The 21,878-nt window shown below is 42.0% G+C and overlaps 2 protein-coding genes across 3 annotated transcripts in view; one reads left to right on the top strand and one right to left on the bottom strand.

Moving 5' to 3' along the window:
* The first annotated feature begins 151 nt into the window (after nt 1-151).
* Nucleotides 152-8,660, top strand: LOC311273482 (transcription factor Sp3-like). Its single transcript, XM_084380585.1, has 9 exons — nt 152-303; nt 630-727; nt 1,355-1,585; nt 1,674-2,267; nt 3,163-3,372; nt 3,458-3,662; nt 3,757-3,946; nt 4,439-4,635; nt 6,786-8,660. Exons 1-9 carry the CDS (start codon nt 297-299, stop codon nt 7,028-7,030), a joined length of 1,977 nt encoding a protein of 658 aa, XP_084236711.1. The 5' UTR covers nt 152-296; the 3' UTR covers nt 7,031-8,660.
* A 780-nt stretch (nt 8,661-9,440) lies between these two features.
* The window catches only part of uggt1 (UDP-glucose glycoprotein glucosyltransferase 1), a 37,631-nt gene continuing 25,193 nt past the window's right edge, over nt 9,441-21,878 (bottom strand). Inside the window, exons 19-41 of one of the 2 annotated variants that reach the window (XM_084382234.1) lie at nt 21,720-21,840; nt 20,457-20,555; nt 20,254-20,277; nt 19,437-19,531; nt 18,866-19,072; nt 18,599-18,730; nt 18,013-18,143; nt 17,817-17,912; nt 17,442-17,544; nt 17,261-17,340; nt 16,523-16,712; nt 15,989-16,147; nt 15,713-15,798; nt 15,475-15,559; nt 15,112-15,200; nt 14,771-14,875; nt 14,517-14,601; nt 12,854-13,036; nt 12,589-12,749; nt 12,301-12,415; nt 12,000-12,116; nt 10,876-11,023; nt 9,441-10,786 (exon numbers count right to left, since the gene is read on the bottom strand). In XM_084382234.1, coding sequence (XP_084238360.1) covers nt 10,767-10,786; nt 10,876-11,023; nt 12,000-12,116; nt 12,301-12,415; nt 12,589-12,749; nt 12,854-13,036; nt 14,517-14,601; nt 14,771-14,875; nt 15,112-15,200; nt 15,475-15,559; nt 15,713-15,798; nt 15,989-16,147; nt 16,523-16,712; nt 17,261-17,340; nt 17,442-17,544; nt 17,817-17,912; nt 18,013-18,143; nt 18,599-18,730; nt 18,866-19,072; nt 19,437-19,531; nt 20,254-20,277; nt 20,457-20,555; nt 21,720-21,840 — 2,631 coding nt within the window. In that variant the 3' untranslated portion in view covers nt 9,441-10,766. The remainder of the gene's footprint in view (nt 10,787-10,875; nt 11,024-11,999; nt 12,117-12,300; nt 12,416-12,588; nt 12,750-12,853; nt 13,037-14,516; nt 14,602-14,770; nt 14,876-15,111; nt 15,201-15,474; nt 15,560-15,712; nt 15,799-15,988; nt 16,148-16,522; nt 16,713-17,260; nt 17,341-17,441; nt 17,545-17,816; nt 17,913-18,012; nt 18,144-18,598; nt 18,731-18,865; nt 19,073-19,436; nt 19,532-20,253; nt 20,278-20,456; nt 20,556-21,719; nt 21,841-21,878) is intronic. The other variant, XM_084382235.1, reaches the window with a different exon arrangement.

Here is a 21,878-nt window from a genome sequence, read left to right as displayed (position 1 = left end):
AAACAGGAAACACACGTACTATAAAAAGTGATTGACATCTGTGTGCGCCAATGACGTGTGACGAACCCCCCGCCTAGCCAATCGGCTTAGAGAAGAAGGGCGGGACGTCCTGTAATGTGATGCAAATTCGACGGTCAAGCTTGTTAGTCCCACCTTTTTGTGTTTCCCGCACCGTCAATCAAAATAGAAAAAAATCGACCCGAATTCACCGATCAACACTAGCCCGCCTTTGATAAAATAATCATGTTTGGAGTTTAGTTGATCAGATAATCCTCCCGGTTACTACCATTCACGCTATGACTGGTACGTAAACATTTAGCGCATCGAAGCGTCCAACTAATCGGTGAGTTTGTGTAACCTACAGCGAAGCAAGCTGCGTCTTTTTATCTTTTGCTCCACTGCTAACTAGCTAGATATGGTTAGCTAACGCAGCTAGCTGCCCTAGCCACGGAGTTGACAAAGTAAACAGTCAATCTGGGCCGAGATTGCCTCAGAATCTCCGCTGTAAAGTTGAATTTCGCAGTCAGCTCCTTTTGGACTGGAGAGTGGGGATGCTTTGCGGGCTTTTCTGGCAGACAGGAGTTGAAGATTACAGAGTTTTGCTGAGTTTCCCCCTCTCTCCCTGCTAGCGCCAGAGCAGCCTCTGAAACAAGGAGAAATGGCGTCCGCGGACGTGGACAGCAGTCAAAGCGAGTTTCTGCAACCCGGCGGCGCAGCGGAAACACAGGTATCCGACATTTTCTAGCCCGTCTTTCTCGCTCGCTTTCGATTGCTGGTTGTGTTTTTGAGAGCATGAAGTTCACACGTTTTAAAATTTTGATGGCATGGGGTGAAAGCCGTACACTTCCTGTGTTCCCCTCAATAACGGCCACCCACTTTACCCCTGTAAAACCCGCCCATAGTGGGTAGGACACTGAAGTCAGTCACTTGGGTCGGCTCGCTGGAAGATAGCCGGTGTGCCTTGGGTTGGGAGGATGCCGGGGTGTGATTATTATTGTCTGGAAAGCGTCCATAATCAAAACAGGAGCGTTCAATTGTGTTGTAATAGCCACCCATCCCCCACTCTCTGCTCTCGACCGGTTGTGAGCCTGTTATCTTCGCCCTGTGTGTTGGTGGTTGCATCTAGCTGGTGGCTGTTTTATCGTCCATCCTTTTGCTTCAGCACAAATCCCACATGATCCCCCACAGACTATGATTTAGTCTCTCTTTGATGTTTCAGCACAGTCGTTGAATTCGCAACTGGTTCCCATACAATAGGCAGCCTGGTTTTCCTGAGATCTAAACCTAAGGCTGAGATGAATCTTTCTTGTTGAAGCGTGATCTGTCCTTGTTAATCTGTTAATTTTACCCCCAGACGACAGATATGTCTGCCATTCAGCTGACGGGTTCAGACCGATGGGAGGTTTTAACCCCCGTCTCAACTGGGAAGGAAGACCACGGAGTCGTTCACATTCCAAACTCGGGAATTGTCACGTCCAACGGGCAGTACGTGCTGCCGCTTGGGAGTCTTCCCAGCCAGCCCATTTACGTTACAGCATCCGGTAATGACGCCGCAGCCAATGGAGTGTCAGGCATTCAGTATCAGGTAAAAAGAGACAGAAGCAGGTTCAAGATACACGTAGGTGTTGTGTTCAGGTGATGATCATGCTCAAAGCTATCGCTCCTTCTTCCAGGTCATCCCCCAAATCCAAAATGCAGATGGGACACTTGCAGGGTTCTCAACACAGGGGTTGGATGATGGCACGGGGCAGATCCAGCTTCTCCAAGATGGCAGCCAGGGTACCATCGGAATCAGCTGTGCCACAACGGCGACCACTGACCTCCTGACGCAGGCGGGGCATGTACAGTCAATCCAAGGCGTCCCGCTGACTGGGGGGTCATACACCAGCACAGTAGGGCTACCTGGCAACATAACGTTCGTCCCCATAAACAGTTTGGATCTGGAGTCTCTAGGCCTGACAGGGGCGCATACTGTCCCCATCGCAACAGGGGTAACAGCTGAAGGTCAGCTCATCATGAGCGGTCAGACGCTGGAGAGTCAGGGACAGGACGCTGGTGTCAAACAGTCGCTGGTGACGGTGAGCGACGGCAGCGGCAACCAGGAACTCTACGTGCCAACCACCACTTCTTCCTCCAACGCCTCCCATCTCCCCGAGACCATTGACGGCACTGGGGTTCTGACCCAGGCAACCGCCGTGTCTGCAGGCGTGTCTGACCCATCATCCTCAGCAAACTACAACTCCCACAACCACCTGCAGCAAATCCAGGTTAGAGTTTGTCTAAAACACCATGTCATGTGTACGTGTGTTAACTTGTATGCTATAAGGCTGCGGTTTCCAGCCTGGGGTCAACCTGGTCCCCAGATAAATCACAAAAATTTAAGCTATAAGAGGGGAAATAAATGTTTTTGTAACACAAAGGGTAGGTAGGTAGGTAGGTAGGTAGGTATCGGACCACGATACTTTCTTGGTACTGGCCCAAATGTGTCTTTCGCACAGCTTATTGGAAAGTGTTCATTTCTCATCAAATGTCTGATCATAATTACAGGTACCATAAAAGTATCATTTTAGTATTGCTGTGAAAAGTCGGGTATCTAGTAATTTCAAAAGATAACCAGCTTGATATGATGCAGGGTATTAATAGACATGGGTTCTTTTTCACAAGCCAGAACGGACAGGAGCTGCTGCTTGAGGCCACAATAGAGCACTCTTTCTTCATGTTATCTGCTGTTAATATATATGTGACATGTTACCCAAATTTCCCAGAATTTATCTGGCCAACCTGCCTTGGTAGATTTGACTCCTATAGATTTTTTTTTTTTAACTTTGCACATTTACTTTATAACTACGATTGAAAGTGCTAGAATGGTGCATTCATGTATAGGCTTGTAGATTGAAAAAATCTACAGTGAGATTGTGAACACAACGCTGTTGTGCAACCAGTTCTCAAGTGTTCGGAGCTCCCGACTCTGACTGTCATCAACCACAAATACATTCTTGACTTGTGAGAAATGTTCTAACTTGCAATTTATCAACATGAATAAGGCTAATTATCCACTGTACTATTGAACCACGGCCGCCTACATAGAAACATGACGGGAATGCTGCTTTCACAGCCTTTTTGTGTAATTGTAATTTAATGTGCCTTTTCCTTCCTCTGCAGGTCTCATCCTCCAACGCCACCACTATCTCGCAGCCCATCCTGCAGCTGTCTGGGGACAGTCATGCCCAGGTAGCCCAGGTGGCTCAGGGCCAGGACCTGAATGCAGGAGGTCAGACTCTACAGAGTGTGCAGCTGGTCAACCCGGGGACCTTCCTCATCCAGGCCCAAACCGTCACCGCTACTGGACAGATCCAATGGCAGACCTTCCAGGTAACCTACGAGAAGTGTGGCATGTTGTATTTTCACGTTGTGAAAGATGTCAGATTATTAACACATGTCCCATCTGTCTCTGTAGGTTCAGGGTGTCCAGTCACTCCAGGGGCTCCAGTTGCCCCAGGGGCAGGGACAGGCCCAGCAGCTCACCTTAGCACCGGTTCAGACCCTCCCTCTGGGTCAGACAGGCCAGGTCAGCCTGCCCAACCTCCAGACAGTCACAGTGAACTCTGTAACACAATCTGGAATTCAGTACACACAAGGGGACGATGCAAACAGTCCAGCTGGTATGGGACACCTGCACATCCTCACACACAATTCACTTTGTAGTGTCAAATATCTTGAAAAGGTCCTAAATCTGCTGCTTCTTCTGTGGTTCAGGTATCCAGATAAAGGAGGAGCCGGACTCTGAGGAGTGGCAGCTGAGCGGAGACTCAACGCTGAACCCCAGCGACCTGAACAACCTGCGTGTTCAGATAGGCGATGAGGACATGGAGACGCCGAGCGGGGAGGGCAAGAGGCTCCGTAGAGTAGCCTGCACCTGCCCCAACTGCAAAGAGTCTGGTGGAAGGTGGGCACACGCACATCACAGCTTCCTGGAGGTGGAAGAATTAACTTGGCAGAACAAAATGATGTCCTAAAACTTTATTAAACATCATAATTACAATAATGAGGCATTATATTACATGTTTTTGCACTTACAGCCAGATTTATTACAACCTGTGGCACCTTTTAGTGAGACAACCACAACACCCAGATTTTACAACAGTTGTACATTTGATGTTTCAGGATGTTCAATCAGCTTCTCTTTTATTGTTCTCTCTAGAGCTGTAAATCCATATTTGCATAGATATGAATGCAAACACAAATGCAAATGTTCTTGCTAATCTTTTACCAGTGAGTATCAGAGTGTTTAGTGATGTGAGATTATTTTTGGTTTATTATTTTTGCCTTTTTTGGTATTTTTTCAGTCTTTGCATTCATTTAGTTTGAAAAAAAAAGGGGGGGGTCATCCACAGTGTTTGTGTTGTCACTCATATTGCAATTTCCTGGCATTTCACAGAGGTTCTGGCATGGGGAAGAAGAAGCAGCATATCTGCCACATCGCTGGCTGCGGGAAGGTTTACGGGAAAACGTCTCATCTCCGAGCTCACCTGCGCTGGCACAGCGGGGAGAGACCATTCGTCTGCAACTGGATGTTCTGCGGGAAGAGGTTCACCAGGAGCGACGAGCTGCAGAGACACAGGAGGACACACACAGGTGAGACAACGCTCAATTAAATCTGTTTTTATTACCAGCTGTTTTCTTGTATGAAAAAAGGCAAATTAAGACAGTTTTTATGTCTGTAGCAAGTTGAAAGTGGTGAATACATTCATGTTGAAGGAATGACAGCAAAACAGAGATTGTACATGTGGTATTTTTAATAAAACAGTGTGTAGTTCTTGGTAGATGTTCCTGTTTTTAGACTTTGCAGTTAATACATTACAGTGTACCAAAATATTTTCATGTCCCGAGTAGATGTGTGTCTCAAGCTGTCCATGCTGTTCTTTTTGATGACACAAGGCTCAGTGATGAGAGGTGTTAAACAACTTGCAGCTGAGAAAAGAAAAGCACTTACTGTTCTGATTTAAATGCACTGTAGTTCTTACTTCCTCAGACAATCCTGGTCCCTTGTTATCGCTCCACATAGCATTTGGTCTTGAACGACTGTAGAAAGGATCAGTGGATGAATGACCTGTGAAAACATGAATGACTGTGTCGTGTATTAACGGGCGTATCGATCACCGATTGGTGGTTTGGTTGTGCCACGGTGCAGAGATTAATCTAGAAAAGAGGGGTAAAGTGCTAATGTTATCATAGTGTGATGATTTATTGTTTTTCAGCTTGTTGTTGCAGCGACTTTCATCATTTTCTGTGCGTGTTTCCTCACCTTCTCATAGCATTTCTTCACTATTGTGAACAGATAAATAGAGACTGTTTTTTGGTAAAGCAGTTCCAATGAAAAGCGTTCACCTTGTCATCTGTGGATTGTCTGGACTTCAGAGTAACTAGATTCAGGACTGAGCCTACAGCAATATATTGAGATTGAATTTTTTTAAAAACTTTAATTATTCAATAGCCCCACAATTAAATTTCCGTCTGCCTCTGCTGTGGATCTGAGAGACGGTTGTTTCAAGATCTGTCTGCACCAACCATCATTAATAAAATGTGAATTTGAAATGCTTTGGAAACATTTATGAAGCAATTGTAAAGGTTTATAAACGCCAATTCCAGCTTTATGACTGTGTAAATAATGTTTATAGGTGAACTACACAGTATTTATTAGCCATTTTCAAAGTATTCTAAACATCAGTTGCAACTTAAACCTAAAAAGCAGTTGCTTAATAAATGGTTGATGAAGCCTTTTAAAGGCCCCAAGCAGGATCAATAAATTCATCAATAAATCATCCCATTTCTTTCTCACATTAACATAATAAAGTTTTTCTTGAGGGTTCCTTCAATTCATTTAAAAAAAATTGTTTTGACTAAGATCTGTGGTGACGCTTTACAGTTTTACCAAAAAACTCCACCTCCATCCATGTTTACGTGACGGTGGTGCCTTCGTTTGTCTTCGTGAATTTCACTTAATGAATCCCAGCGAGCACCAACCGGGATTTCAACGTTGATTTCTGGTTGAAAACTGAGTGATATTCGGTCTGAGTGCAGCTAAAATGCTGTTACATCATCAGCAATCTGTTCATTTATAGATTAAAAGAGAGACGATACCGATTAGTGTGAAGGTATTTCTCCAAAGTCATATTGCACTGGTAGGCTGTTTGTGGTCTACATGGAGAAATCACGTCAACACATTTAATGTTTCATATAAAATTGTATAAATATAGAACTGTATAGACTGTGTGCTGCCAACAAGAAGCTTGCAGGACATCATAATAAGAGAAGTTTTGTACATTATTGTTGAATAAGACAGACAGTTAAAGCTTTTACTAGTCAAAACTGGGACTTCTGGAGCAAAGTGCACATGCTGAAGAAATACATGTATGTAGGCGTAACGCCTCAAAAGGACATAAGCAGTTGTGGTCCAGACAGAAAATCCTGCAGTAAAATTTGTTATTGCAGGATTTGCTAAAAAGGCTTTTTTTATCCTGTACAATGTAAAAATATTAGTCTATCGTCATTGTGGAGACACTGAGACTAAATGTGAATTGATGTCATCAAATAAACTTTCACGATGAACCAGTTTTAAACGTCTTTTTAGGACTGAAGCTTGGCAAACACACACTGTGTGTCAACACCAGAATTTGACTAAGTCGTCCGGTCCATCCCATTACCTGTTAAACGGTGTGTTTTAACCAGTGAAGGTTTTATTTTGTCCCTCAGGCTGATGTTTGTGTTTGATTTGCTCCTCACAGGAGAGAAGAAGTTCGTGTGCACAGAGTGCTCCAAGAGGTTCATGCGGAGCGACCACCTGGCCAAGCACATAAAGACTCACCAGAATAAAAAAGGCGTTCCCTCCACGTCTCCGCCCTCCACCGACGCCGTCATCACCACCGACGGAACCACGCTCATCCTCCAGACCGCCACCCACGACCTCGTAGGCAATCAGGAGATCCCTTTACAGCTGGTCACTGTGGCGCCCGGAGAGGTCATGGAATGAGGGGTTGAATGGGGTGAGGTGGTTTTTTGAGAACTGGCCTATCACAGGGACCTCTTGGGCTTTTCTCTTTTCCCTCTTACCTATTTTTTTTTGTTTGTTTTTTACATATGAATATATACGTAAATATATATGACAAATATATATATTTTAAGTAAGAGTTAACATGACTTTATGTTTGTTTTTTGCAGTCTTTTTATAGGCGGGCAAAAAGAATAACATTAAAATGTGGTTGCTATATACACGCGTATACACACACACACACACACACACACACACACACACACACACACACACACACACACACACACAGACAAGAAAACACGTATTAACACTCAACATGTGACATGAATACTCGACACAATGAAATGCCTTATTTTGTATCATACTCTTGTATAAAATGCTGGAGGTGCATGTTTTTTTAAGCTTTGCAGATGTAACGGAGATAAATGTGTTTGTGAAATTGAGATGATGATGATGATGATGATGATGATGAGTAGTAGGAGTGAAGGAAGTCGCGAACCTCTCTGGTATGATTGAATTTTTGTCTCTGGGGAGTTCTGACAAAACCGAGCGGTCTGTTTGAAGCAGCACTGCATCCACGCCCAACTGACGGAGGGAAAGTTCATCAATTTGGAAAAAAAAAAAAAAAAAGCATCTTTCCCCAAATGTCAAACCGTTCCTTTATTAAATCCGCAGCAGCTGTCGCCCAATCATTGACATCCAACAGGACTATGAGGCTAACGCCATGCTGTGCTGCTTCAAGCCGAGCCGGAGGTTCAGCTGGTGGTCAGAGTAGGGCGACAGTGCCACTGTTAACTGATCTGAAGTTGGTGTTTTCCGCCCTCGACGGGGAAAAATAGATGCAAGCCGCTCTTAAAAAAAGGGGCAACTTCTTCCAGCATCTGGTCAGTCTGAACAGAATGTTTCATCTGTCCTCACGAGCACGCCGTCCGCTGTGCTTGTCCACATCAAAACGTTATTTTTCGTTCTTGTTTTTTTTTTTTTTTTTTGCATATTTTCGTTGTAAATTCACATTGTATTATTTCAGTTTTCTGTGTCTCTCTGCCAATCCGAGTGTCGACTAAATCTTAGCCACATGATGGTGATCATAAAAAGTCAAAGTGTGGAGTGGTTACCTCTGAAATCCTGCAGGGCTCTTCATTGTCGTTGTCAGCTGCACACGGCCGCAGGAGGAAAACACGCACCAATCGTGCCATGTGAAGAAAAAAACCGAGATGCAAGAAATCAGTGAGCCCTCGAGGGTGTTTTTGTCATCGAACATTCCAGTTGGATACCAGATGATGTGGGATGAGTTTTGCAATAACTGCTCTGTTGGTAATTTTGGCCAGATGTCACTCGAGTTAAAAGGAAAACAATCATTGTTTTTTTTTAATTTTTAATTTTAATTAATGTAATCCCTTCCTCAGTTTGTCCTCATGTTTGTAGCATTCATTTACATGTATATTATCTTATTTTCACATTGTTTATAGAAGCCATTACTTAGTTAACTGAATTTGTTGTATCAAAACCTTATTTTAAGTGATTTTTTTAAAGAATTGGTGTAAAAATTGAATGTTACCTTTTGTAAAACCTTTTTTCAAATGGATCACAATAAAAGTCTGAAACCTTCCAGTAAGTTTTTCTGTGTTAACCCCGAACCCAAAGCGAATTGCATTCAACTAACTGGAATGGAAATGCAGTGTTGCAGTACGCATTTTAACCATCAGCCCAACAGTATGTCACTTAATACTTAAACAACTGGGGGAGAAAAAGTCTGTAGTCCAAAAAAAATCTTTATTACTCAAAATGAGTATTACAAAAACAATTGCTTGGAAAAATGAGGTTAGACAAGAAATCTGAGACATTTAGTCTCCTGCCAAAACTTTTTTTCTTGACTTTGTTGGGGAGTTTTTCACCAATGAAAAACAACAAAAATTCAGGATTTCAAGGGGAAAAAAATGTTCCCACTTGGTTTCACAATTTTTTTTCCCATGTGTTTTCACAGATGGAAAAAAAAATTGAAGCTTAGATTATCCTGGCAAAACTTTTTTCACCACCAGTTCTCAAGTCCATGACTTATAGCTATCTATTTTTCCTCCACTTCAAGCTAGCTGTTTCAGCTTTATCTATGACTTTAGTCTATATAAACCTTTTATCCATAGTTTACCATTATCTATCATTATTATCCATTATTTTTAACTATTTGAATTCATTAATTGTTTATCATTTCGTTTTATTAGGCCGTTTCAACTTCTAGCAGTTGAAGATCGTTACAGCTGACTTGAAATGTGAATATTTATACTTTTATACATTTTATTTTGAACATTTATTTCTTTTTCAAATGAATTGCACATCCAGAATCTTACCTTACAGCAGAAGTAAGCCAAATACCATCCAGGCAAATACCCGATAACATTCAGGAGGTGGTGACAACACACTGGACCACTTCTTTATTGGGGATTTTTTATTTAACAAAAATATCAGACAGCCAAAACAGGATGATGATGATGACAGATCCATGGATGTTTTATCAAGAAACAGAAAATGAAATGTTTTTTTTTAGCCGACTCATGTTATGGCTGCTCTTCCCTTACAGTACCACGAACTCTCCCCTCCCTCTGAGTCGTACTTTATGCTGCAACCCGGACAAGCTTCAAACATCTTTCCCTGAGAGTCACAGTGACATTATTATTCCACAAGGAACTGGGGATTCAGTCAAGCCTGCTGATATTTTTCTTTGTTTTGCCGTCAAATTTCCAAACATCTGTGCAACCATTTCTAAATTCCATACACATTCCCTTAAAGTGATTTTAAAGTTTATTTTCAGTCACTAAACTTCTATAGATTGAGATGATTCTTAAAAAATATGACCACTGTAAGAAGTAAAGTGTTAAGTATGTAGATGTGACCATAATTTTCAGACTTATTTAGCATTTTCCAAAAATCTAATGTGGGGATACGAAAAAAAAACTTCAAAACTCTCCTGCCCAAATTCCTAATTCCTTGTGAACTTTACTAAAGAACAAACAACTTAAGTCAAGTTTTTAATCAGATGTGATGAATAATAACAGAGGATCACAGTTCACTGCATTGTACGTCGATTATATCAATTAAAAAAATGTATTAAAGTCATGATATTGACTTCAAACATACAGCCCAGCATTACTTTTTAAGTCCGAAAATGGGCAAATTATCCATGATTTTGCTGACCTTGATATGAACTCTGTAAAACAGAAATAGAAACCTATCTACCTGTACCTTTTACCAATTTAAAGTAGGCTTTTAAAATAGTTTTATCCCATTGTGTGAGAGGTAATCCACACCGAGTGTTTGGTTTGTAAGAGATAAAAACCCACGTTAAACCTGCAGTGAGATTTCCGAGGGGTTTTTTCCTCCCTTTGTCCTTCAACCACAGCCTGAACCAGAATCCCAATCAGTGCAAAGTTACATCTAATACAGGGGGAGGAAAGAAAACTATACAGAAAAAAATAGAATCTATATTTACGATTTGCTTCACAGAATACATTCTCACCACTTGCACGCACGTGTACAGCAAAACCTCCTGAACCTAACCACCTTAGCTCCCCGTCACACCTTATAAAAAGAACAAAGACAAAACAGTTTGAACCATTTTAGCACTGCTTTGTAGTCGGCCTGTCAGCAGTCCCTCCAGGCAGGAGAGGAGCCTCTTCATGTCGCAGACTCTTTAAACAGAGTCCAGTCCACCGCCGCATCATCACAACTCTATGTGAGGATCTGTCACAGGAGGGGAGAAAAAATGAGTCACGTTCGTCCATTTGTTGTCGTATTTTACTTGTAAGTGTCTTTTTGTGAGTGTTAAGTACCTGCTGTGTTTTGCTGCTTTACATCGTGGTTTACTCTCTCCTGGACTCTCGTCTGCAGACGTTTAATCTCCTGGTCGTAATCGGTCCACTCGGCCACGATCCTCACCGCAGCCTGCAGCTTGGGCTCCTTGGTCATGGGGTTGTTACACTGAGATCACAAAAGACACAAAATCATCAACCACAATGTTTTAATCTTTCTAATATTCTTCAGTTATTACTCCATTTCTTCTTAAAACCATGATATTTCTTGGTTTGGTAAAAAAAACAAACAGGCTGCATCTTGTTAGAGTGGCCATGAGATCATCCTGTGTTTTTGTTACTGTGGCAAGTTTTGCAAATTACAAATTCAGAGTGAGCAAAATAACAAGGGAGGTGAAGCTTCTCTGGACAGAGGGCTGTTGATTTGTTACTAACTGTGCAGAGAAACCATATTTTTTCTTGTGCAGGGTCTGTAGATCGACCGGGTGACAGAGGAGGCCATAAACTAAATTTTCGTGTTCATAAATATTGTAGCCGAGGGTTATAAGTCGCATCTATTCTTATGAAGATAATACAATAATGATGTGAGGCTCTGTAGTCTGAACAAATATTCACTCCGGCTCAGACACTCATAGTTTATTGATACCCTGAGGGAAACTCATTCCTTTTTTGATTAGACTACATTATTTTCGCAGTGAAAGTCACATATTGTTGTGCTTAAAAAGCACAGACTAGGTAATCATTACTTCTCTGCCTCATAGTTGCCAAAACTGCTACCTTTAATAACTTTTACTCTGATGCTCCAATTATAATAGTTTTTTCTTTCATTTTATCCATCACTGTTTACCCAAAACACTTGACAAGCTTAAAGAATATTTTTTTTATACAAGGGTTTGTTGTTATTTTCAATTTAAATAACCAAATTTATCCCAACAGAAATTCATTCACATACTCATACTTGGCCTGTCTGCCCTCTAGTGGCTGTTAGGAGACATGACAGTCTTTAGAAAACCCCAGCAGTCCTCTGTAACACTGCTGAACTGTACAAGGTGCTACAGGTATGTGCAACTAATTTTTTTTTTTTTTTTTTTTTTTTTTGCCCTTATCCAATCCCTGCAGTCGACACACAGACAAGCAGTAGTTACCAGATCTATCGTCTTGGCGCTCCTCTTGGTGGTGTCGTCACACCAGGTCTCACACCACAGCCACTCCTGAGGCAGAGACTTGATGGGCACCTGGTGGATCATGTTGTTGGGCAGATCCTGGGGAAAAAAGAAAAGACGGACAATAAGACCAATGACGGAGGCAGGGACGGGAACTCTCACAGGAGATTTAAACAGAAGTTAATCGGAACAGTTGTTATGTTACAAAGACATTGGAAAGTTGCATTCATGATATGTTAAATCATGAGCAGAGGAGAAAATAATAAGCTGTCGAGTCACAGACCTGGTCGAGGTTTGAGAGGCTGTTGGGGTCTTGGCTGAGCCCCTGGTACTGCCCTCTGAGTCGATCTCCTGCTGCGATTTTCCTGAACTTCTTCAGGTCGACGACATACAGCGCGCTGCAGGATGCCAGACGGTGACACATGAAAAATGCATGTAAGCATGAAAAATGTATTGAAAAGGAAAGTAAGAGCCTTTCTGTGTATGTGAGTGTGTTAGAGGGTAAGTGATGTTCAAAGTGCTGTTGACATGAGAGCAACTTGACTGCGACAGCAGTCGGAAGCGTGTGTACCTGATGTGGTATTTGCGTCCGGCGAGGTGGCTCGCCCAGTAGCCGGACTTCCAGAAACGGTAGCCGTCCATCTCCCTCCGGCTCTCGCAGAAGGGAGTGTAACCGTACGGAGCTCCCTCAAGGTCGAAGTCACGCAGCTCCTTCAGGTCCGTACGCACAATCTGAAGGAAAGGATGGAGGATAAAAAACACAGACGGATCCCTTTACAGTAGTAATACTTTTATTTTGATATAAAAAGTGCCTGTACAGCTGAGCGTGATCTAACCTGGTCAGCGTCCACAAACAGGATCTTGTCGACAGCGAGAGGAAACAGCACGTCCAGGAACAGGATCTTGTAGCCCCAGATGATCCTCTGCTTCTCCGTCTGTTGGTGTAACCAGCGAGGCCACTTGTACTGTACCAGTTCGTACTGGAAGCCATACTGCTTCGCCATGTGGGGGATGAACTCCTGCAAGATGGTCACACACACAAAACAGGCCGGTCAGTGTGTGGTAGGGGAGCATCGATTTGGTGTAATGAAGTCTGATGAAAACCCTGAAAGTCTCGCCACTCACTTGATGTTGGATATTACTTTTACATAACTGACGTCTGGTGGCATTTTTATGACATATTCACATGTTAGATTTCCTCAGATAATAGTTTTTGGCAGTTTCTTAGAAGCTGAGTGCTCAATCAGTTTTATCCAGGAATACATCCAGGGAAACTTAAGGTGCACTTGAAGTTAAAAAGACTGATCACACACAAAAAAACATTCCTCAGGCTTTCTTAAAGACACGGCAAGGACAAAAGTTCTGTTAGAAACCTTTAATGAGTCCGACATATTGCTTCAAAATGCCAACTACTTTCTGCCCGTCAGGACGGCTGAAAACCCTGGTCGGCGCCAGGCTTTTTTTGACTTTGATGATAAAATCTAGTTGTACTCTCCTTTGATTCCAGTAGACGGCAGATCACAAACACCTTTTCACAATCTGGGGTTCAGGATCTTGCTCAAGGACAATCCAACACATTGACAGAAGAAGTTGGGGTCCAATCGACCAACTTCAAAATAAAAGGCCAACATTCTCTACCAACATAGCTTCAGGCGTCTACCTACAGATGAAATCAAAACGATACTCAGCCGCAACACCAATATCTAATTTTTACCAACGGATATTGGCCAGTAGTGATATAAATTAGTTTACAACAAACTTCATATTCTGGTTTCAGAAAACCTGAATAAGCCTTTATCCTGGTGTCGAGAGGCTTACTGGAGTACTCTGAAAATGGTGTACAGTGGCATGTAAACACATTTTCAAGGTTTCTGATCATTCTCTATCATGTGTGCGCTAAAACGCTACAGTCGTAACCGTACTAAACCAATCTAAATATTGCTTTATAAAGCTGTGATGATTGGTTTTGCTCCATGAGCCGTGTTTTACTTTGCATTTGTTAATCTGTTTTGGTGGATATAAGCTTATAAGCTTATATGATATAATGTGAATGTCAAAATTAAGAGCAATCCTTTATACTGCGAGATTGGAGCAATTATGGAGTTCACTATAGAACAGGCTGAGAGCACTTCTGAGGTACAAAACCACAATTACTTAGCAATTTCTTATCTGTTTGCTTTCACCAATTAATTTTAAAAAGTAAGAAATCACATTGTCATCCACAGGATAATGAGGCTTAACCATTAAACCAGAGTGAAAACAGGGAATGATTATGATGAATGGAGCTACGAGCCAAGAAAAAGCCCTGAAGTCGTCTCATTCATCTGGAGATTTGTCTTCTACAGGTGAAGTAAAAAAAAAAAAATCTCATCCCTGCTGCGTGTTTCACTTTGATTTTCAGAACTCCTCTTTGAAGCTCGCTTCACTGATGGGCCGAGAAAAATCTGCAGCCGTCAAAAGAAAATCTTCACATCAATGACGAGAAGCCAGCTGATTTACCTTAAAAGTCGGGGACAGGTAGTTCTTGAGGAACCAGAACTTGACGGGAGTTTTGGTGTTCTTCAGAACCGACAGCATCATGATCCTGAGAGGGAGGCAAGAATAAAAAGGCCGGTGGCAACAGGAGAGCAAAGGCGTTAAAATCAATAAAGTCTTTGTGCACATAAGAGCAGATAAGAGGATGTTAGTTTTCAAGGATTTTGTTTGACGCGACGAGCCTTTGTTCTTTGTCTGGTCACATCTCTGACACCCACCTGAGGAACCTCTCGTACAGATGCCCCGAAGCCACGGAGAAGATGTTGATCACGTCGTCCTTCTCCTGCTTCAGCTCCTCTGCCTTTCCTCCACCCGTGAACCCTCTGAAAAACAAAAGACAAACAGGTTTTTTCAAGGTTTACCCACTTCAAAGTGAAAAATACATACCAAACAGAAGAGATTCAAGAAATGAAGCAGCAAATTCTCACTAGAACGAGAGAATGTTTGACATCTTTGCTTAGTACATAATGTAAACAATCACTGAAATTGTTGCCGACTTATTGTTGCAGCTCCAGTAATTGTAAAAGCAGCAGCTTGTAATTTCAAATCAATGTTGTACCTGGTCAGCGATTTCCAGAAGCCAGCATCACTTTCCTCGGTCCCGTCACTCAGCAGCTCCTCGTTGAACTTGTCTGGTTTCTTCTGGACCTGATCAACAAGCAGTTTTAACCCAGTTAGTTGAACAAACTATGTTAAAAAGATCGATTTAATTTATTTGGCGACCGAAATATCTAAAAGGTCGTATTCAAATCAAATCAAATCAAATTTTATTTGTATAGCCCAAATTCACAAATCACAGTTTGCCTCAGAGGGCTTTACAATCTGTACAGAGACGACACCCTCTGTCCTTCGACCCTCGATGTTTCCTATCACTGTTTCCATGGTACTGTGCCAGCTATCACTTCATCACATCTAAACTGACCTTGACTTTAATGATCCTGCTCTTGAAGTTGTTCAACACAACTATAATGTCATCAGAGTCTGCTGGAGAGTCTGTGCCATCATGGCTGCAACAGAAGAAAGACGGGAGGAAAAGATGAGAACAGAAGGTTTAACAACTCGTCTATAAATCCAAGTGTCAGAGCTTAAACTGAATCTAAAACCTATTAAGACATTTCAACTCACTGTGACACATGACAGCCAAATCTCCATGTTCTTACCTGTAAATCTTGTAGATTTCATCAGAGCGTCCTTTCCTCATCTTCAGGATCCAGGCGCCGGGGTTAGCCTTCAGTTGAAAGTAACCCTAGAGACACAAGAGATTTATAGTATTAGTGACGAGATCCAAAGAAAAATGAGATGTTTACCATCCAGGGAAGCAGAGAAAAGTATTAAAAACGACATCATTTGGCAATAATGTTTGAATTTCAGCAACCTTCTGCTCTGAATAGTCAGAAAACAAGATTAGAGGCTCATAGTTCGAAGTCGTAACTTACCAGGTTTGCCATCACGATCGTATCCACAATGACCGGCTCAGAGGCCGTTCCCAGGGTGAACTGGAGGCCCCGTGGCGGCTGGCCTGAACTGACGTCGAAACAATGTCCTTCCAGCAGAAGGTGCTCCAACTCGTACTCTGCTGCGACAATATTCTCCACCTGCAAACACACGAGTCCAGTCAAATAATGTTTGTTTTGTGCAGCTCAATATCATCGTCCTGGGGCTTTGCAGACACACATTATTAATGGTCCCCAAACAAACCCAAAGTCTTCAAGAGGAGAGAGTAAAACTCTCCAAAATAGAAGTACAAATGGAAAAATTCAAAGAGAGATCACACCTCCCCGGACAAGTGGGAGCCCGAGATATAACATAGGCTATCACAAAAACAAAAAAAGCTTCACAAATAATAAAAGGGTAGAAGACTTTAAAGACTTCAGAGTTCACTGCTGGAAATGAATTAAAAACAACCCAAAAACACTTAATAATTCACCACTAATGATCCTGATTGAACACAGACACACATACTGCTGTACCTCCTCCAGGTAGATGTTGTCCAGGTCGTAGCGGGTGCGCACAGACTCGACCATCCAGCTCTCGGGAGTGTTCAGGTTCAGGGTGAAGAGAGGAGACTGAGGCATGTCCAGGAACTTGGCCAGGGGGCCGGGAGAGAAAGAACCGTCAGCCTGAAACACCACCTCCGCCTCCAAAACGTGACGGTAAAAACTGAAAGAAGACCAGTTAGACTTTAATGACAGGTGGAGGAGCAATCATCTGGATGACTGTAACTATGGCAGCAAACATAAAAAACATTGTTGCATTTCATTGATTTTTACAGAAGTACTTTAAATGCAGCATTGTTAACTAGCTTCTAGTCTTCTTCCCCGCCTTTTCTGGTGCATTGTAACATATCTTGACGTGTTACCACCACCTTTAAAGTAGTAGGACAGTGTGAAACCGTTGGCAGGAGTGTGTAGCGCACACGAGACAACAAAACAGGGACTCACTCATAAAAAAATACAGCTCTGTAGTGCTACTAGTAGTCTAACACTCCACAGGGAACTACAATTGTATTTTTAATTTTTTTCATTTATCCAGACATTTTCTAGATCTTGTAGCAGGGCTGGACCAAACTGTAACTGAGGTCTCTGACAACAGAGCTGTGCAGCATTATGTTATTTTAATGATTTAGTGCTTCATTTAAAGTAGAATATAATATAAGTATATTTATTTTACTGATATAACCAGGATCTATGGTTTGTTTCTGTCCTCACCTCTTGAGAGGCATTTCTGACAGCTTGGATTGGCAGTTCATGAAGACCCGTAAGTTGACGTTAACCAGCTGCTTCAGAACCTGCAGGTGGCGAGGAGACATTAGAGAGTTACAGGTTAGAAATAAGCTGTGGACAGGGTCAAAGCAAGGTCTAGTACAATGAGGGACCACACTGTACCTACCAATAGGAGAGGAGCTAGTTTCTGTGCGTCCCTGGTAACAGGATCCACCACAGCAATCACATCAAAGTACACGTCTCCTTCCCGTGGGCGGATCTTCACAGCACTGCCAAAAATCAGCAAATCAATCAAGCGAAGTAAATCCAAACTTTTTTCAAGGCTGTTAGTGAAGTACTGATTTAACCATAGCAATACATCTGAGGGTATAAATGGCAGAACTGAAAAACTTTTGGTGGAATATTTGCCAAAAAGCTGAAAACATTGCAGCTACTGTAAACACAGTGCAACAACTATGTGACCCCGGAGGAAATCTACACAAGGTCTCTCCATGGATTTAAGAAGACTTGTCTAAATTATGTGCATCTATGATAAATGTACCTGAAGCGGTCATCGGCAAAGCCATATTCTACCCGCGCCTCTCCTTTGGGCTGAGAGGAGAGCAGAGCATCCACCTTCATCACAAGGTCGCTGGCCCTGAGAAAAATCCATCCATGAGATATTTACTAAAACACAACACAAATCTGAAAACATGACTAAAATGGATCAACAGATGCAATGATGGGAAATAAAATACCTGTCCTCTTCAGTTCCAAACTGCTGGACTTTGCTTTTGATTCGCTCTCCGGACGTTTTTAGGATAATGCTTTCCAAAAGCAGGAAGTCATCCTGGTTAAACACCTCCTCCTCCTCCAGTGGACCGATGATCTAAAAACAAGAAACATAAGCATCAGTAAATCACCTTAATGAGCACACACTGGCTTGCCTCGCCTTTGTGTTTCCCTCTCCCCGCATGTGTCTGCTCTGTTGACGATCTTCATCAGCAGCTTGTTTTATAAAGTCGCACAAAAAACACATTTTTCCACCTCTGATTCTGTTTTCACAACAGCAGGTGAGCATTTGTGGAGGAAGCTTGTTATTAATTATGTAGCCTATCGAAACCAGCATGGTACTTAATGACCTCGAAACAACTAGGTGCACTTCCAAGCTTGTATGAAAGAACAGCATAAAAATGCCAAAATGGGTCTCTTAATATACTTGTGTGGCAGATAATATACCTGGGTGGCCTGCCCAAGTAGTCTATTTTTGGCAAACACTGATTTGTTCATGTGCCTGCGTGCTCACTTCAAAACACAATAATAAGGAACAAGATCATGACTCACTCTCCCGTTGCTGATAACTGCTTTCTGTCCTCTCTTCAGTTTGAGCACATCTCTGCAGTAGGCAGCGTGGGAGAGCAGGAAGTCAAATTTGGGAACCTCATATGCCTCCTTGAACAAAGCCACATCCATACCCTTAAGGAAAAAAATAGATAACATTTGGCAGTTAGGCATGAGGAGGGGTTATTGTTGTTAATTATATCACAAGATGTCACAAAAGCAAACTGTTTTAAAAGTAACAACAGAAGTAAATCATCCATCTCCTCTCACCCCGACAGCGAACTCTCCGATGTCGACTCCCTTCTCCAGGGCCGCGGCGGTCTCTTCTTTAGCCAACTTGGTGATGAAGTTCTTGGCGTTGTTGGCGGATTGCGTCTGCATGGCGGCCCATATCGCTCTGGCCATGCGACTTGTCTCAGCGGACGGAGCGGCTGACGGGTTGTTGATCATCCCCAGTCGGACGTTGTTGCTGGTTTTCTGTCGTAGAGCGAGAAGTGTCAGGCAACATTATGTCGAAATTGGCATTTTGTGCATTTCACTCCCACAGTTTCTGAGTGCAACACCACTATCGTAAATACAAATCCCAGGTCTGTAACAGTTTGTCTGATTTAATGTACAAATAAAACTCATTAAGTCATAACGATGCTATGTGTTGAAAACACTTGTATCTTGAAGTAAACATGTTTGTAATGCTGTGATCCTGCCCTGTCACTGAGACAGACACCATTCACCCTATTACATTATACTGTACCATCATAATGATTTTGAAGCTGCTACTTTAGGGTTAAAAAGTTACATCATGTGTTCCGGTCTCAACAGATGGTATAAAAAGATTTCGTACCATGTGTCTGATGGCATCATAAAGAAGCTGACGTCCCGAGGGCTTGTCAAAGTCTCCGACCACCCAGAAGGTCACAGGACGGATGTAGCCATCATCTGACAACCACAGAGGAAGAAACAGAGACTGTCAGAGCAAGTTACCGTGGTGATGCTACACAGGCCAACTGATGAGGCAAAGGAGGCGAGCCGTATTGTTTTTCAGTGATGATAAAGATTGATATCATACTGGGCTGTAAGAAACTCCTGTCATTTCCACTTGTAATCAAACCTTAAACATTCTCCATGCAGCTACAACAAACATCACAAAAGGATGTGTCATGCTCTCCTAAAGATGGAAGGAACAACGTTAGAACTTAGTTAGCGGTTACTTAAAGGGACAGTTCACCCCAAAATCAAAAAATAGATATTTTCCCTCCTTCCTGTAGCGCTGTTTATCCACCTGAGCTTTGGAGACATCTGCCATAGGGATGTTTGCCTTCTCTCAAATATAATGGATGAGTGCCACCTAGTTTCATTACAAAACTCAGCAACTCACAACAAAACAATCTAGATGGATAAATAGCACTACAGGTAAGAGGAAAAATATGTATTTTTAATTTTGGGGTGAACTGTCCTTCTTAGTACTTATATTTCATAACCTGCTACGCAATCATCACATGCGTAATTAGTCATTTGTGTCCTCTGAGAGATGTAACACAGATGAGCGAGTGGCGGTGGATTCACAGACACATCGAAACACTGCCAACGATGTAGTTCACAGAAAAAAAAAAGAGCAAGTGAGAAGGAGAGGGAATAATGCGGAGGAAAAGGGTGATTACCATGCCTGTTGGTGGTGGTCATCCCTGATGCAGGGAAGGATTTTACAATCACATGAATAAGAGGAAGAGGAGAGGACAGAAGGAGAAGTCATGAAGAGAGAGTTTAGGATTGAAGGTATTTTTACAAGAAAAACACTCCACAAGCATTCTCTTCCATTCAGGGGTTTGAACAAAAGACCGCCTATTACACGGGACTTCCTCACCTTTCTTTGTCATGTAGTTCATGCTGTTGGCCACAGCGGTGCTCTTCTCTTTGCTATCCAGAGTCGAGAAGCGAGCATAATCATCTATAAAATAGTTGTCTGCAAAAAGAACAAAAGGAATAAACTGCAGATCATGCAGCAAAAGCCAAAGACAATATATTAAAGACTGCCAACAATCATATGTGTGAATGTGTACTAGAGGAGTAACACAAAGCTGCTATCTCCATCTGTTTATGTCACAAACATTTCTGTATCCAGGCTTAATTTTTTGTCATACCGGCATTAATATTCCTCATAAATATATGTATATGTTTAGCTGAAAAATAAATAACTGTATAAATATTTCAAGCCTGTACCTAAATCAATCAAATATTTATAGATGATTTGAAATTGAACCCAAACTTTAAAAACACACAGACTCCCAACTGAGTCTAAATAAAAACAGTGTTTCTGTAAAGAGTGCAGATTTCTCATCAGAGAACCATCTGTCCTACTGGCACGAATACAGAAAACAACTTGATCCCTTTTCTGTAAAGCTGGCAACATTTTAACTTATAAGTACTCAACTCAACAAAATATAATACAAAGGTCTAGTTGTTTTTAATAACTTAATGCAGAATTCCTACATATTCTGTCTTTGACTGGGTGTAGCCACGTCGATTGGAGATTTCAATCACCTGTGGCAAAATGAAACAGGGACTGAATCCCTGCGTTTGTACAAACTGATGAAATGGCTGAAAACTTTTCTCTGTACTGCCCGACAGACGACTAACCAAACCCATTAAAAGATGTTCCCGAGTGTGACTTCTTTATATGGACACGTGCATCTAAGACATCACAACCTTAATGCAACCTTACAAATTAACTTGATATTCATAAACAGGTTGTTTTAAAACTGGAAAAAATACGAGTTAGAATCGCTGAAGGCCATTTCACATGATTTTTCTTTCAAAACTGAAGGCTGCATATTTAATAAGAGGATGACTCGATGAATATAAAGTTGGTCTGAACTGTCTATGATTTAAAAATGAGAAAGCTATTGACAGAATACAAGCCATTAAAGTGTGGGTGGAGGACGGAAATAAAGTTATTCTATAGAGCTGTGTAAAAAATGAGATTTCTATTGACAAAAACATGAAAAGCTGTCAGGCCAACTTTATCCTCCACTTCACAACTAATTTGGTAAACTACATATGAGAAGTTTAACCTTGCTGACTGTCAGTAACATATTCAAATCTGTTTACTTCCCAAACATGTACTCACTGGTGTCAGACAGGTCAAGGTACGTTCTGCTGGTGGACAGCACTCTGGGGTTAATGCGAGGAACCACGTTGGCCTGATTCATGATGAAGTCCACCACGTCGTGATCTGTAGCCAGCTCACCCTGCGCAGAACCGAGATGTTACCAGAATAATTCAGGAC

The sequence above is a fragment of the Pagrus pagrus genome (genome assembly GCF_965226575.1).
Source record: "Pagrus pagrus genome assembly, chromosome: 18".
Taxonomy (NCBI): Eukaryota; Metazoa; Chordata; class Actinopteri; order Spariformes; family Sparidae; genus Pagrus; species Pagrus pagrus.
This window is presented reverse-complemented; position numbering and strand designations above follow the sequence as displayed.